The sequence below is a fragment of the Pieris brassicae genome, chromosome 9, assembly GCF_905147105.1.
Source record: "Pieris brassicae chromosome 9, ilPieBrab1.1, whole genome shotgun sequence".
NCBI lineage: Eukaryota > Metazoa > Arthropoda > Insecta > Lepidoptera > Pieridae > Pieris > Pieris brassicae.
Genome location: NC_059673.1, coordinates 11,777,646 through 11,795,665, shown reverse-complemented (window position 1 = coordinate 11,795,665; position 18,020 = coordinate 11,777,646). Strand labels below are relative to the sequence as shown.

The 18,020-nt window shown below is 33.2% G+C and overlaps 1 protein-coding gene across 4 annotated transcripts; it reads left to right on the top strand.

Moving 5' to 3' along the window:
- Window positions 1–100: 100 nt before the first annotated feature.
- Window positions 101–16,049, top strand: LOC123714597 (4-coumarate--CoA ligase 3-like). Of its 4 annotated transcripts, none has more exons than XM_045668935.1 (8): window positions 101–307; window positions 4,068–4,278; window positions 5,990–6,346; window positions 7,806–7,991; window positions 9,897–10,018; window positions 11,616–11,777; window positions 13,971–14,141; window positions 15,022–16,049. In XM_045668935.1, exons 1-8 carry the CDS (start codon window positions 125–127, stop codon window positions 15,310–15,312), a joined length of 1,683 nt encoding a protein of 560 aa, XP_045524891.1. In that variant the 5' UTR covers window positions 101–124; the 3' UTR covers window positions 15,313–16,049. The 4 variants fall into 4 exon arrangements, with proteins under 4 accessions (XP_045524891.1, XP_045524894.1, XP_045524892.1 ...); XM_045668938.1 differs by lacking the exon at window positions 101–307 and adding an exon at window positions 2,482–2,499; XM_045668936.1 differs by lacking the exon at window positions 101–307 and adding an exon at window positions 2,521–2,591.
- The last annotated feature ends 1,971 nt before the right edge of the window (window positions 16,050–18,020 follow it).

The following is an 18,020-nucleotide window of genomic DNA, read 5'->3' as shown; positions in this document are numbered from 1 at the left end:
CGTTGAATATTGTATTATTATAATACCATTTAATTGTCGATTAGTAAATACGATAAAACGACTAACGCTTGACACCGGTCTTTTTCATTCGAGAACTATATCTTATATACGTAACACATATAACATGTTTATGTTGCGGTTCGAAAAAATCGTGGAATGTCGACTAGTGAGTTTTCTAAGAAGAAATCATGTGTGGACAAAGAATAGAGTTGTGAAATCGCCTTACTGTGATATTGAAATACCAAATATTACGGTGTCCGAATATATTTTAAGTAATGTACACAAGTGGGAGAACAAAACTGCCGTGGTATGTATTTGTAACGAAGAGATTTATTACTTTAATCTTATAATATATAATACTAATAATTTGCGTATATATTATAAAATTGCTACAGTATAGTCGAAAATATTCATTTATTCTCTGTAAACAATTGTATCGTTTTAATACACTAAAACCAGATTAAATATTTTAACGAGTATTCCTATAGGTAATATAAATGCAAACATAAGAATGTGTCTCCTAGATGTTCCGAAGTATGTTTTGTTGCTGAGTTATTTTAAAACTATAAGATTGTCTATTATGATATTCATTGAAATCAAACGATTTCAGCAATTTGTTCAAGAAATTCCTCCCGCTACTAATAGCATGTATACTTGTTCGGTAAATGGAATATCCCAAAAAAAAATTTGTTTCATATGCATCAGTACCTAAGATATATTTAACTAATCAAACCAACTTTTAGGCTCTATATTATTAAAATAAAGGTTTCAATTAATTATAGAGATAAATACATTATTTAGTGGGTTATTATTCTTATACGAAATCTACTTTCTGGTGCCCTGGTACTTGTCAATCCTTAAACTGAGGAGGTCTTAACCATTTTCACAGAACTTACAAACGGTCATAACATAATAATAATAATGAATGCCTATAAATTATTGGTAAAAATAAAACTAATTTAAATTGTATATACGATACACGTAGTTGACTATAAGTAGTATATTTATAAATTCGTTAACCTTGGTTTTTATGTGCTGTTGTTTCAAGGTTGTTGAGGTTGTTTGTTAATACGATACTTTAGAGCAGTGTTGTCCTAGTGACTTCAGTGTGCGACTGTCATCCCTCAGGTTGTTGGTTCGATCCCCTACTGTCCACCAATGGACTTTCGAATGGCGTAGGAAAACATCGTGAGGAAACCGGCTTGCCTTAGATCCAAAAAGTCGATGGCGTGCGTCAGACACAGAAGGCTCACCTACTTGCCTATTAGATTAACAAATGATCATGAAACAGATACAGAATTACGATATTGCGATTGTTACGATATTATAGGATATTAATACGATTTTTTTAAATACGATACACGGTCATACCACGAAGTTGTGATAACGATAACACAATGTGCATAGTCAACTTAGCTCATCAATTAATTTAAAAAAACAAAACAAGTTCTAGGGTCAGATTCAAAGAAGAGACTTAGCGAGAACGTTTGATATACAAATTAAGCTCAAAGGCTTCACTCTGTATCTAGTACGCTACATGTGGCAATTTTAAACTTTGCCAGCTTATAATTGTCGCCTCTCTATATAATTTGGACAACAACAATCTTAACTAATAATTTATATTTTTTTTATATCTTTGTTCGTAATAAATTATACGGTAAATTTGTCGAATAACGGCTCCACAATTTTTTTATATGTTATACGTTATTGTACGCGGTAAAAGATATTGAATGGTGGCACACCACAATCATCCGATATCGTTTACCGCTTTAACCCCATAGAAATGAATTAAAATATCATGATTCTTGAAATGAATGAATGAAGGTTCAAATATTTGGTACTAAACTAACCTAACCAAACCTTTTTCTATCGTTATTTAAGACTTGTAATATTAAGCAGGCGCATGGCTTTGTACACCTTTAAAAAATAAATTTTAAAAACTGATAATATTACTGGCATGATATAAATGATGTTGTCTAAGTTCCCTATTTTATTTGGGGTTCAGCTGTTTTAAGGTGAAACGTGATTCGACAAATTTAACAAAAATGTTATACATTTTTCTTTCTTATCATTTTGATTGTAGTATATTAATTTTAGCCAATTCGTCCATGACAAGACATTCGTATTCAAAGTTATAGAAGATCGTTAATCTAATAATAGATTTATTCTAGATTTTCTATTATTATTGACTCGACACACCGTCACGTTTAAGTTTATTGTTTTCATTGTAATTGTTGTTTCCACTTTTTATGTTATCATTACTGTTCGAAATACATAATTTCAATTTAATAATTTGTGATGAGGGTGATCCCAAATATTTTTTCTCAGCCGATCGTCACATTTATTACTTGAGTCATTGTTGAGATTTACTCGGCTTACGTTAGACACATTTTTAGTTTGATATAAACTTTGTTAATTATAATTGATAATAGTTACGTCCACTATTTAGAATTTTATAGCGAGTGTTTAGTACGTTTTTGACAACTATCGTGAGGCAAGGTATTAGCATCAGTCTAATCTCTCTTTGTTCTCAAACTGATAGAATTTCTCCAAATCCTAACGGCTGCTAATATTGTGTGCCTTTCTTTCTGGTAAGAAGATATTGTAACGTGATATGTACTCAGGACTTATTATTCTAGTATAAGATTGTGTATCGAAGGCCACCTAACCGTTCTTTGTGGTACAATAAATATATAATATACCAAATTTTTCTTAAGTTTTTTAAGCTGAAGTTTTTGAACTGTTTGGAAACATTGTTCCTTTGTGTCATGTGCCTTTTTTCATCGATTGAGATGAATCAAATAACATTTACTGTATGATAAACAGAAACATTAACAGAAGTAGATTTTTAAACCTTAATCTAGTACAGTACTGGGCTGCAAAAATTTAAACGGTCAAAAAGATCATTTTCTAATGAAGGAACTATTCCCTCTAATTAGAAAATTAACTTACTAATAGGATCCTGCACTTGTACTAAATTTGATTTGAGTACTAAATTTACATTGCATCTGCACGTAGGTATCTGCTCCGCTATTGAAAGTTACAGAGTACCAGCGAAATAACTCAAAAGTTACTAAATCTGAAAACCTTTTTTTCAGTTTAGTAAGTTGTATATGTTTATGTATTATTATTAAGTGTTTGCGTGTTGTTCCCACGAGAATGTAAGTGCGTGCTCCTATTTCACCATGCCTCCTGCTGATACAGGACAAATCTTTGTTTTGAATTTGTGTTATTATTAATTACTTAAAATGTCATGTGGATCATGGTGTTATGGTTGCAGCTCCTTATAAAGGATTATAAAAAACAAAAACTTGAGAGATTAAAAAGAATGGCGGAAAGTTTATTGCCAGTTCTTCTCTTCCGTTTTACGCCCTTGATTTGAGAACTGGCAGATAATGTAAAATTAGAAGCATTTTATATGCATTTCTGATTTTGATGTTCATAAGTGTAAATTGTGTACCTATATGAATATATGAATAAATAAATAGAAAATTAACTATATCGGTACTTAATATAATTTTGATAACTATTTTATATAAAATCATCTTAAATAATTGAACACGATGGTCTTACATGTTTAATATCTAACTGATGGGTTACATATACAATAATGTCAAGATAACGATGACTAAATTGTATTCAAGGTTACAAGTGTCATTCACCTATCAGATTTACGTAAATTATGCATTAGATTTGACCAGTTATCAAAGACAGGTTAGTTGTTTAGTTTACTACAACGCTTACACTCAGTACTTTCTATTGACCCTGCTGTTGCTGGAATTATTGCCCTAAACACTTCTTGCTGGACTAGTGATCACACTCAGCTCAGTAGCAGGCAGCGCGAGTAACAGTTGTTTGAAACTAGTGTACTACATTTTTTCCGTTATTATTGACTATGCATCCCTTTAGTGACAAGTCTAGGTTAGATTGTGGAAAAAGTTGTTGCTATTTGCCAAAATTGATTAATTTAAGCGGTGGTTCAATAAGTATTTCCTGGACAGACGTGCCCTCCAATAGGCCACATCCAGGTCCAGTTCTGTTTAAAAAAAATACTCTCTGGCTTTTAGGTGTGCGGAGTTACCGACAGGCACTACACATATGGCCAGCTGTACAAACATTCACGGACATTAGGTGCTCACTTGAGACGAAATTTCAAATTACAAAATGGCGACGCTGTTGCAGTAATGATGCCGAATTTGCCGGAGTACCCTATCACGATCCTCGGCATTTTATCAGCTGGGGGTGTAGTTACAACTCTGAACCCAGTATATACATCGTGTAAGTATACTCGTATGGGCAATAGTTAGTTATTTAAGAAAAATCGGAACAAATTTGCTAGAAAGATAAAAAATCTTTAGCGGACTATATACTTTAACAAAGGCTGTGTTAACATAAAAAAGTTGTAGTTTAAGTTTATTATTAAAGACACGCTTTTAAAACACACTGTATATTGAATAAAAATTTTCATGAGCCTTCCAAAGAAGATAGAAAAAGTTTGCGAAACAGTATTTTTACTGTATCCATTATTCGACTTCATTGTCCTACCTACTCGTAATTATGTCAGTCATTTGTAAAATATTTTCTCTCTCTCTGTCTTTCAATAGTAGTAAGTTTAAGTTTAAAGGTATGTTTATTGCATAATATGTGTCGGAGCTGTTGTAGGGCTGTATCCTCAAGGATAAGCTTTAGTAGGATAAGCTAACAGTCAACTGTTAGCTGTCATTGTATGTAAATTTATAGATATTATTATATTTGAAAATCGTATAAATGCGTCCATGCGTCAGGTTATCTCTCTCCCTAAAATATGGCCAGGGGGCCGATGGCTGGCCATGCGTGATACTCGTGAACGGGTGCTACTTGTGGTAACTGTTCGTACTTGAATTTATGTATGCGGTGATGTTAGTTATTTCGACTATGTATTTTCGTGTTGTTTCCACGAGAATGTAAGTGCGTACTCCTATTTCATCATGCCTCCTGCTGATGTCATGTGGAACATAGTGTAATGGTTGCAGCTTCTTACAAACGTTGTGTAATACATAAAAAAACTTGGCGATTAAAAAGAGTGGCGGAGAGTTTATTGCCAGTTCTTCTCTTCCGCTCTAGCCCTTGATTTAAGTACTGGCAGTACATGTAAAATTAGAAGCATTTAATGTACTACCTATATAAATGATTTTTGACCTTGACTTTAACTTAAATAACAAGAATTAACGGGTATAAACTGATTCGACCTTGTTAGATTTTAAGGTTTGTATTCATAACTCTAAAATCTCTGAACAAAACGAATGAGTTAATATGTTCGCTAATTAACATCTTATCAATTTTTTATACAATTCGTGTAAGAAATTCACGCGTTTAGTTCCAAAAACGTCCACTGAGCGCTTCTTAAGATTTCTGTTCTTTTTATATTACAATAGCAGCTTGTTTCTTTTAAGAACATTACACAGGAACCTTGCTGTACGTTTACAAATATTATTTCTTTTACAATTTGTATACATTATATAGCATTAAACAGTTTTGTTTGTGTCATGTTTTAATTTAACACAAAGCATTAATTAATTTCATGCAAGGTTTATATTAATGGAAACTGGAGCTAAAATTCAATCGAATTTGATTAAAATTGATAAAACCGATAAAGAGCTTAATTTAAAACGACCACTATTCAAATGAAGAGTTGTAGCATCTGTTTTAGTAATTAATATGCTTCATTTTAAAGTTAAAATTTAATATGAAATAATATTAATGAACTTTTAATATTATAAAATATGTTTATTTGAAATTTCAATCATAATAAGAAAATGGTTCATAACAGTTTTTTTTAATAAATCATAGAAATTAAAAAAAAGTGTTGTAAGTGTGAAAAAACCCTCATCGTTACATATCGTACTTGGATCAAAAATGAAACACGAAACCAGTCATTTAAAGGAAATTCGCGTATTAGGCGTTTGATATCGTCGAACAACTATAGTAATTAATTAATATTTGCTTACAGATGAAATACAAAGACAAATAGTTATGTCAGATAATAAACTTATATTCACAATCCCAGAAGCAGTTCCCGTTATTCAAGAGGCTTTGTGTCTGGCAAAGAAAAACATTCCTATTATTGTCATAGATGTGGAAAACAACCGGCAAGACGGCACAATTTCGTATAAAGAAATAATTAATAATACAAACGTAGATTTAAGCATTCTTAAAGAGGTTAAAAGGGACACAGATGATGTCTCTTTTCTGCTATACTCCAGCGGAACTACGGGGTTGCCTAAAGGCGTGGAATTAACCAATAGGAATATCGTTGCGAATTGTAAGCAGCAGGATACAGAATTTAGAATGTATGACTTTACTACTGGTGAGTTGTGATTGAATTTACGCTTAGTGATTGCTGGATGATTTGTTTTACTTTTATTACTAAAATGTTATTTAAAATATGGGACAGTTTTTTTCCTAATTTAATAGAATGCAAACGAGAAGTAGGCTCACTTGAAACATCAAGTGAGCCTACTTCCCGTTCTCTCTTAACAAAGAGAGACGCTGTGAATGGACACTCACATTGACAGAAGGCTCGTTAGTTCGTTGCGGGCCTTTTATGAGTTAGTACGCTCTTTTCTTGAAGGGCCGAAGGGTCGAATAGGTTCGAAAACACTTGGGCAGCTGGTTCCACTAACTGGTGGTGCGTGGCAAAAACTGCCTCAAGAAACGCTCAGCTGTGGAACGACGGATGTCGAGGTGATACGGATGGTATTTTGTATTCTGCCTTGTCGTCCGATGAGGAAACTCAGCTGCAACTCCTCTGAATCTTCTCCATGGTAAATGCGGTAGAAGATAACCCCTGATGACATCTCTACGCAACACCATGGGATCAAGCCGCACGGCCAAATTTATTACAAAACAATTACTAACATTTAAAAATAAAAAAACGGGTTTTGTGGCAAATGCTGTGACATTAAGGATGTTCTTTAAATGCTAAATTGTAAAGAAAGAATTCCAGAAGACCAAATATCAATTCACGCTTGTGTGTTTAGTTCTGTTCCTAGGCTTGCCGAATACACAAAAATCAATTCCAGCCGGTTTGGGGGATATCGATGCCTAAGATTTTGGTCCTGTTTGGCCGAAGAATGGCCGTACAATATAAATTTTAAAATCTAACCGTGTTTAATTAAGACATTATAGTATGGTTCAATGAATTGTTGCATGCAAAGCATGTTCATATACGTATGATTCAAGCGAGCATAACCTTTGTCATTTCACCCTTTTTGATATTTCGGTCTGAAGACGCAAATAACAATAGGAGGTAGTTTTTAATCTCGCATTCACACAGACTAATCACTCTTACACTTCCAGAAACACGTTTCTTGGTTTGTCGATCAAAGATAGTAGAGACAAGGTTGTTAATCAAATAGAAGAGCACGTTTCTCGGCATGTTTAATTCGTAATTGTTATTGGAGACTCTATGTCATGAAAATAAGTTTTTTATATATGAGTCAGCGTATCTTATTCTAGATAATACGCCATTTTAAACTAACGCAATAAAAGTGCAGGATTGAAGAATTATTGAAGTGAAACTTCTTTATCGGCGTTGGAAAAAAAATTACCGTCATATTTTTCGATTACGCGTCACATTGTTTAATTTTATTTAACCAATTTCTGTAAAGTTGCATATAGTAGATAATTTTGCGAAAAATAAGGTCATAAAGAAGATTCACATCTTACGTGTGTACACGCGCACATTTTTTTGTGTTAGTCAATTTCTTCAGGCACTCAATTAGTTTTTAGTAAATGTGAAAAATGTAAAGGTGATTTTTTTTTAGAAACAAATCAAGACACTGTACTGGCAATCCTACCAATGTACCATTCATATGGTTTGAGTGTGGTCACCCTTCACAAGTTGGCAGTTGGGTTGAAATTGGTGACAATACCAAAATTCAAACCTGAAACTTTCGTCAAGGCACTGGAAAAACATAGCATTGCTTCGTTTTATTTGGCTCCACCACTGAGTAAGTATTCACACATTTGACAGCATATTGAGGTTATTGATATTTTCCATCTGTGCCTGTCTAGCATGTTTTTCTAATGGCTTATTCAATGTCGGGATAAGAAAAGAGATTTGTACCACATTTTTTTAAATACTGCTAGCCGCTTACACCGGCAACGCATTAGCGAACCTTGATGATGAGGGTTTTATGGCCGGATAGGCTAACATTCTAAAAGACGGCCTGCTCATTTCCCCATAAAAATCCATTTGGACTACGATAGAGAATTTCGTAAATATTTAAATGTAATATAAATATTATTGTGTAAACAAATCAAAAATTTCGTAAATATTATCTATATTTGTTTATCATGAAGATATAATTGTGCAATTTGATTGTAAAACTGAATTCAAATCTAGGTAAGGTATATATGCATCTTGTTCGATTAATAAGCAAACGAAAGAGACAGGGCTTAGATAGTGAATAATTATCGATGAAGACGTATAGAAAATACTGATAAAGTTGAAACACGATCCGTAACTAGCTCATGCCTTTGTGATAAAATTCGTATCAGCCACGGTATTGTTACTTGCAATAGCAACAGATATTGAAATCGTATGAAATTTTTATGTAGTTTTCTCAAGATCCGTAACGATTAATTATTAATTAGATTATCAATAAGCGACAAACATAAACCTAAAATGACATAGGGATATTTTGCATGATATTTTAAAAGATACGTTAAAATGAAATAAATGTTATTTGTTATTAATAGGCAATTTTTGAAGATTCTTGACCCCCATGAAACGTGCCGTAACGTTTTCTGTATCCAATAGTAAAACGTTACGTGACCACCCCCAGTGACTCTTTATACCTAACACTTACCATTATGTGGTGTAAGGTCCTGGAAAGTGCAAAATAATATTAACAATAACGCGTAATTCAATTCCCGCCCCGCATCGTAACATTTTACAAAAAGACCCGACTCAAATTCGTTAATACTTGAACGCTCCTTTCATGCCTCACATGAGTCTTTTCCCGCGTTCATAAAAATAAAAGTCTATTGGAGCACAGCCGCTCATGCAACTAAGATACAACCTTCTTACATTTCGCACTTTGGGAACAAAAATACTGTGATTTTCTTATTCCGTGATTACGTCAACAGTAATTATTTACTTTATTTACACATAGTAACCACACATTGTCTATGCTTGAAGACTAAATGCATTTGAGGATAAATTGCATAAATCTGCTTACGTAACACTTGAACGGCTTCATACATTTAAAACAGCAACGCGAATACTCGTAGTAGCTAATAGTATTACTAAATACATTCAACAATTAAATGCCTGTACCATTCTCCAAAAACAGCCAGCCATTGACACCACCCATAACCAATAAAGTGCTTGGACATACAGTATTCCTTCATCGAACCACAACACAACACGACTAATATATAGACTACAATTATATGGAGACGTGATTGCCTGTTTTCTTGAGGGTCTCAAGACCGGGCACTGACGATACACCGGCTGTACGATGCAACCTTTAATCAACCTTATATGATATGGTATGGTTTGTAGACTCAGTTTCCGTTCTGAGAACTCTGGTTAACAAAAACAGCCTTACTCCTTCCAAAAGCACAGAAGCCTCCTGGGCACTTCATAGGCTTCACGGAGCAACTTCAATGTTCCGAAGATTTCTGCACGTTGTTTACCCACAGCCTTGCATTCCAGGTATACGTGGATAACTGAATTCTCTGCGCTGAGACCAACCTTTTATTGATAATAATTGTTACTGTTAAAAACTGTAAGATGTCGCAAGCAAAATCTAAAACAAATTGCCTTATTCACTTATACATGATTTCTTTTAACGTTAATAAGTTTACAGACTGCCGAGATTTGTCTACATTTTCTTTAATAATTTCAGTGCTTTTCCTGAGTTCGTACCCTGGAGTGAAGGCAAAGCATATGGATCGTTGTCAATCTGTCACTATTGGAGCTGCACCATTACCCAAAGCTGATATTGAGGCGTTTCTTAAAAAAGTTGAGGTAATATCATAATTACTATAGTACTGGGCTATTCTTTAAGGAATGAATTTGGCGAACAAAACTTAGCGCCTGCAGAAATCTATAGATTGAAAATGTATGCCGTCAATAACATAACACGTAAATCATCAAGCCTCGCAACGCGAACTTCATTGCGTTACTACCGCGATAAGTAGTGAGATCCATGTAATAAAAAGTCGGTTAATTTATTCAGTCCCTATTTAAGTGATCTTCTGTCTTAAATTATTACATAACTAGCTATCCTAACAACATTATACTGACCATATCAATATTAAATCTTTTATGTTTTTGTTAATGTCGCTTTTTTGCTCGACTTGGCGGGCATTCAAATACAAAAAAAAAAAACATGAAAATTAACTTCATACCTTTAGCATGCTAACATGCACTCATACCAAGTCTTTTTCAATTGACAACAGTTTCATTCATGTAAAAGCAGCATCCCTCCCAGCCTGTGTTTCCAGATGTTCCACATGTTCAAGAGATGAAATAAGCGTATTATAAGGAGTGACTTACTCTACCCTGTATATAAGCTTTAAAAACCATTTCCATAAAGAATAAAAAAAACATATTAAGAATTCTCCACAGAACCGCTTGAAACGTGTTAATTTCTTGAGAGTTTTACAAAAGTCCTGATATATTAGATTGTTTCATAATGCAATAACCTAACCATTTTAATATTTGTTTACCCATTCATATGTATGGCTATGGTGATCATTTATTGACTTTAGGCCAAGAGCAGACTGCTACAAACATTCCTCTCTGGCTCCCTATGTGTCTTTCACCTGTCTTTTGACAGAAGCAGTCTGCAAGCATTAGGCGAATCAATGAAGTACTATATAAATTTCATTATTTTTATTAAATGTTTTGTTTCAAATTAGAAATCTCTTGTTATTTTTCGTAGACGTTACCATATTACGTTAGAGAATAATTTAATGAAATTAAATTAGTAATTATTATTATTATTAATACAAGCTTCACTTAGCCTTGATTACAATTTGTTTAAGATGTTTAAAGTATATTTGAAGTGTTCATTTACTATAGAAAATAAGGATAATAAATTAATTACTGGAATTTCACATAAAATAGTACATCTATACACTCGGTAAAGCCAAAATTCATATCTGACTATATAGAGAGGTAGGCAACTGTGTACGCGCATAGCTTTGCCTATGTGTTTTGGCAATCTCTTTAACGTATCCATATAATTCATTGAAATAAGCAGTGGCGCTACAAGTTTTGTACAGATTTCTATATCTGTTTCATAATCATTTGTCAATCTAATAGGCGAATAGCTGGTCAGCTTCCAGCTGGACACGCCGTACTTTTTGGGTCTAATATAAGACGGTTTCCTCACGATGTTTTCCGTCACCGTTCGAGCGAATGTCAAATGCCCACATATATCCTCCAAGAACACTACTAAAATAAGCTTAAACAAAACTGAATTATCACATCACACATATCTATGGCTAAATCGTTCGTAAATTCATTCGGTAATTCTTAAGTTTATTGTGATTATACAGAGGAACGCACCAGCACACCAGGTGGCGTTTTGTAATGATAAAGGCATTTTATTTTTCAGAGAGATGTTCACGTTGGACAAGCGTATGGATTAACCGAAACAAGTCCAATTGCAACATTAGCACCTCTTGGCTTCAAGAACTATACATCTGTTGGTTATGCTGTACCAAACGTCGAGCTTCGGATAATTGATAGAGAATCAAATAATTTAGGACCTAATGAGGTAACATACAACTCTTATAGGTTTTTATAGGCATATGCCGCAATGGAAATTTCTTAAAAATAATAATTGATTTATTCACAAAGAAAGTGGTACACTCAGATTAATTATAAAAAAACGCACAATCAACCATGTCCACATAGGCATACATAAATACATCATATTAATTATCATAATGCCATAATAATAAGTTATTTATAAATTTTGACAAAACTTATGGCCTTTATACTCTCCCACGCAATATATAACAGGCAGGCCTTGCCTTTAAGAATTCATTCACCTAATAATCCAGTAGGTGATCAGCCTGCTGTGATGATAAAGGCTTGAAGTTTTCATTTCACAGTATAAAAATCAAATGTATAATACATGGATTTACAAGCGTTATGGAGTAAAATAACTAGTACAATAAAAATTGTAAATGGTTAATGTATCACAATTCTGTGTAAACCTAATTTTGTCACAGAGTTTCTTTTTGTTCGAGTCTGTCTTTGTTGACGTTGACGCCTACAACTTGTTTGTTTACGTGTACAAGCATGGTACATCTGGTACGCTTTCTTGTTTTAGCAGGTTCTTGGTATTATTGTGTAAATAATCTTAATTAAAACCATTTGTTTAGGTCTCTGCAGTTTGGCTATGGAATTCACTTCCCGTCCCTATTCGCTTAGCTCCTTCTCTATCTTCCTTTAAATTTCTTATGTACAAACATTACCTGTCCACATCGTATCCCTAACTTTCTTACTACCTACTAACTGACATGAAACTTATCTTAAATTATCGTGATTTAGGTTTCTTTTTACTTTTTATGTTTAATGTACCTTTTTAGTTTAGTTTGTTTTTTTGTTCCTGTTTAGTTTTGTCTTAATAACTGTGTATAACATGTATTTTTGCACTTCTTGCCTATCTTATGTAATTTAAAACATTTATTTTTCTGTGGTTGTCTGGAAGAGATCGCTCGAAAGCGATAAGGCCGCCAGTTCAATTTTTCTTCTTTTTTATATTGTAATGTAACAAAGTGTTAATAAATAAATAAAATAATTACAATGAAGCCCGTTTTTCCAATCTTTACAAATCTTGAATATTATACAAAAATCTTTTCTCGGTACTCAACATCGTAACTTCCTTTAAAGCTCTTAGTAGTCTTTAACCGTTCTAGCTTCCTGCTAACGCTTCTTTATCTTCTATCCCGTTTTTTAAGGCGCCCTTTCCATCTTCCCCTTGGTTCAATGCCACTTCTTTTTTAGAGCATAATATAACTTTTGAGTTTCGTCTTATATTCGCTTATTACTTTATGTGCTTTCCCGACATGTAGCATGATTATGTAGTAGTAGTATGATGTAGTAGTGACACTTTATAATATCTTATTGAAACGTGGGTGCCTATTAGCAGTATTAAAAACATCTAATTACAGCATAAGCGACAATTTTTAGTATATGACCTCATATCACGTGATTCAAGATTCGTGTTAATTAATATTTAAACAAAATTATTATAGAGTTTGTCACACCATTGTTTGTTTATGAGTTACTCAGCCTTTAATCGAACCGTCTAAATTTGTCATGGACTAAATATATATATTATCTAATCTATTAACAGCATATTTAAGACAATAATTCTTAGTTTAATTCCTATGTCTAAGAGTACATGAATGGGTACGACAATATATAAGTTTAGATTTATAAACAAGCTAAAGTCGCTAGCCGGCGAAACGTGAACCAAGCAAGCCCAAAAACGTTATTTACGGGTTGGAGGAGGCCTTTGCCTTTAAAATTAGAGCTAAGAATTTGTATTATATTAATTTAATTGGAACATTGGAAATAAAAGGCTGTATTATTATCTAAATCTTTCTCTTATGTTTAAGAGATGTTTGTTTAATTTTTTTTAGATTTCTATTAATTTATTTTAATTATTATTAGGTATTTACTATACGATTTGAAATTAAAGTCATAAATTAAAATATACACTATCCCAACAATGTGGTAAATAATGGTAGTAGGTATTCAACCTATTTCAAAGTCGATCTTGATATACCTTTTAGTTTCCGAGAAATTTGTGGACACACATACACCGACGATTACACACGTGCTTGGAAGTCTAATTAGATCATCATTATCTAGTTCTATAAACTTTGTTATATAGTAATCAATTATTAATTCGGTTAAAATGTGTTGTTATAAATATTATTACATTTATTTACAGGTTGGAGAATTACTTATCAAAGGGCCTAACGTTATGAAAGGATACAAAAATAACCCAGAAGCCAACAAGCAGGTGTTCGTTGAAGATGGCTGGTTCCGAAGTGGTGATTTGGCCAGTATTTCTGACGATGGAGTAGTAACCATTGCTGATAGGTTAAAGGAGCTGATCAAGGTAAAGTATACAACATTCTAGATCTTGATTGACTTAAGATTAATACTAAATTTGCATTTATTAATTGAATTTTATTTAAAACACTAACTCTTTGAATTTCACTTAAAATATTTATTCACGTTTAATCTATAGAATTCTACTGTCTGCACTTAGAATTAACTCCTAATACATTAAAACCTACTTAACAATTATTAACACGATATTATACAGATACCGGCAAACTTCTTGAGCGTTAAACAAGGGAGTGTGGGAAATCTTGCGCATCATACACAGCGCGGGACACAATCGTCAACTGATCTACCAATCACGCGATCGACACGTCGCTCTCCCGCCGCCTCCCTCCCAGTGATACCTAAAAATTATTTGTTCAAGATGTTTGCCGGTATCAGTACTAGCAATATTAAATACATAATGTGTTCGGGTTTTCCGATATTACGGTCCATAAATCCGCGTGAAAACATAACTACTGACTAAGCTGTACGTGCTCATAGCTTAACATTAAAAAAAAAATATATGACACATGTGCTAATAAAGATTTTTAAGATAAGAAAGTGTCCAGTACTACTGACGGTCTCTATTAAAGGGAATACACTATGTTCTTGTCTTCTGTTTATTCACTTACCACTAAATCACAAATTCAAACTATTGTCCTTTTCAATCTTCTCAATAGCTTAAGAAATTAATAATAATTTAAATGTTACTTCTGAGAACATGACTTTCTTCTTTGTTTCTTTTATTAGTTACCTCCTCCGCTAAAAATAACCCACTAGCTCATTCATACCGACTCACAATCATCACTAGCCGCACTCAAACAACCATCTAACACACACCCACTTGTAGCAATGCAATTGTAATGATGTCATAAACAATTATTTTTCAGGTCAACGCATTCCAGGTCCCTCCAGCTGAACTAGAAAGTGTTTTGAAAGAACATCCAGATGTCTTCGACGCAGCAGTTGTACCTATACCAGACCCCATCACGGGGCAGAAGCCAAAAGCCTTTGTGGTGTTGAAAGAAAACAAACACACGAGTGATAATGAAATCCTAGAATTTGTTAGTAAAAGAGTTGCGCCGTACAAGCGAATTAAGGAAATTGCGTTTCTTAACGAAATACCCAAGAACCCGTCGGGAAAGATTTTGAGAAGGACACTTGTTGAAAAATATTGTTAGTAGACTTACCTGTATTCATAAAAGTATAATACGCATTATAATACCTTATGAATTGCTTCCGTGCCACTCTAAATTCTACATGACAATAATATTAAGTTTTCAAATATGACAATTACAGTTTAGAAGACTTCAAAAGAAAACAAATTGTTCATACCTTCTATACTGTTTCTTTTGTATTGTTCGGTTCATTGTCCGACGTCGAGGTAGTAGTCCCACGTCGTCCCACAACTTTTTTTTCCGCGTATCACCACTATCTGGAGTTGGAAACCCACTGAAGTTTTTCCGAAGCTTTGTCATATGAGCGTTTCCAACCATGGCCATAATAGACAAGATTATATTGAAGTTATTTCTGTTTACTGATGACTTCATATCAATCAATAACCTTTTGTCATATTGTTTACGCACATGTTTCAATAAAAGAGCGTAACAGTTCTTAAAAGGCCCGTAACGCACTCGTGAGCCCTCTGGCAGTTTACAAAGAGAAATAACTGTATTAAATACAATGTCAATCAATACAGTTTAACTATAAAATATTTTTAATAGTTCCTGCAATTTAGGTATAGCTTTTGCTGGTTTTATGTAAGTTTTTAAAAATACGTACACTGGACTAGTCTGTTGTAGAGCAAGTTATTAGTACAATATGTTTTATTTAACACAAACTTCTTGACTTAAATAAAACTAGAAGACGGCATTTATTGCCGTTTGGGTACTTCTAGATTTTATCAAAGTTCACATATGTGTTTGTTTAAAAAAAATTACACAAATATTTGACTCAGACGTCATGTTAGCATTAAATATATTGTTGTTAGACCTAATCGTATTGATATAATTAAAATGAAGTGGAAGGGTTTTATATGAAATTTAAAAGAGAAACACGAGACTTCGACTAATCCGCAATTTTAATTTGTTAAAGGGGGATTATTATACATTTGTAAAAATAATTAATAATATAATTATTAGTTAAGTTACTTTATAGCCACTACTTAATAAGTAAAATAATTAAAAATATACCCAAAATATGTAAATGAAACGAATTAATATTTGTTTTACTAAAAAATATACAAATTTATGAGTTTACCCTATGTGTTTTACTTCCGTATTTTGTTGTTAGTATTGTGATTAAAAAATAAACTACATTCGCAATTCCATAAAGTTTTGTTTTATTGTACTAAAATATATTAAAATTCAACAACTTTTAGAATTATACCTACTATACCGATTTTGAATTATCAATCTTATTATGAACAAGTAGAAAAAACTTTAAAGTTGAAACAAAGTTGCATACGAGAATCATGTAAACTTGGAACATTTTAAGTGAAGATTAATGTAGAACTTTAGCCAATGATAAATATCTTGGCATAAATTTCAATCCCAAAAGTGGAATAATCCGTAAATCTGTGGTTTGCCTTGCGGCGTTATCAACTAGATTTAATGTACATAAATGGATTTGTAATGTCCGTCCGATTTAAGTCGTGTAACGACACCGTGGACGTGAATTAAATTATTTTTATCATTTAACAATATTCTTTATATCGTAGAATTTAATTCGAAGAGTTCAAAACGAACACTTTGTAAACGTCGACGAATATCACCGTCAAGACATTTAATTTATTTATAGTATAAAAAACCAATGGCACTACAACCTTTGAAGGGTCGGGCGTCAGATTTTTGTATTGTTTCGTCATCATTTGTTTTTTCTAATAGCCAAGTAGGTGATCAGCCCTGCTGTGCCTGTCACGTACCGTTTCTTTCACCGTGAGACAGTGTTAAAGGGTCACACAGAAACCTAAGACCTCAGGGATGAGAGTCACTAGGCCAACACTGCTTACTTTATAATCTAAGTCAAATAAGTTTAACTTAACTTTAAGATTTTTTTCTATTGGAGTGACTCATATTAAAAAAGGGATTTGGTTATATTTAATGGTCATTATAAAAAAACACGGAGATTTCATCACACACGCGTTCATTCATTCATTCATTCATCATATATGTATATATACTTTTGAAATATCTTACAATTAAGACAGCGTACGTATTCTTGTATACACAAGCTGATACCAGCATTATGGAATGTGATGTTCAATTAAAATTTCCGTGGATTGTATGAACATAACGTCGAAAGAAAAACGAAAAATTTCAAATCCCAGCTCGGATATACAAACATAACATGTTGAATATTCTAAATGCAAGGCGTGTATCATTTTTTGTCGAGTTGAAATGAGAAATATACTTGCATTTAGTTACGTTAAGTGACTTTTTGGTATTATTTGAGAATTTGAAATTATGCCTTCTAGCGTCAAAGGAGCTGGAATGATCCTATTTGTAAATCTGAATTTCAAAAGTTATTTGGTATTAGTGTGATTTAACACTTCAATTACAGACCGCTGAGCTCTTCTCCGCCGCCGCTTTTCTCCAACTTCGACTTTGTTCCCTTTGGAGCAGAGACCTGAACCTTTGGGTTCAAGTGCACAGGTGCTAATCAAGTTAGATGTAAGTTACATCTTACCGGCGACCCCTGAGCTGGTTTTTTTCTCGCTCTACGAATAAGTATCGCACAATACAGCGAGGAAATTCTGCCAGTAGTACAATGCCACAGGGTCCAAACCTTTTAAATTTGTTTTAATTGAAGTAAAATTTTATCGGCGTTGAAAAAAAAATTACCGTCACATATTTCGGTTACGCGCCATCAATTTCTTGTCCCTACCACG

Bases quoted from the DNA above. Each gene is read 5' to 3' on its own strand.
- LOC123714597 (XM_045668935.1), top strand. From the start codon at position 125: ATGTTTATGTTGCGGTTCGAAAAAATCGTGGAATGTCGACTAGTGAGT. The intron at 11,778-13,970 runs GTAACATACAAC...ATTTATTTACAG, and splicing joins ATAATTTAGGACCTAATGAG to GTTGGAGAATTACTTATCAA. The intron at 14,142-15,021 runs GTAAAGTATACA...ATTATTTTTCAG, and splicing joins GGTTAAAGGAGCTGATCAAG to GTCAACGCATTCCAGGTCCC.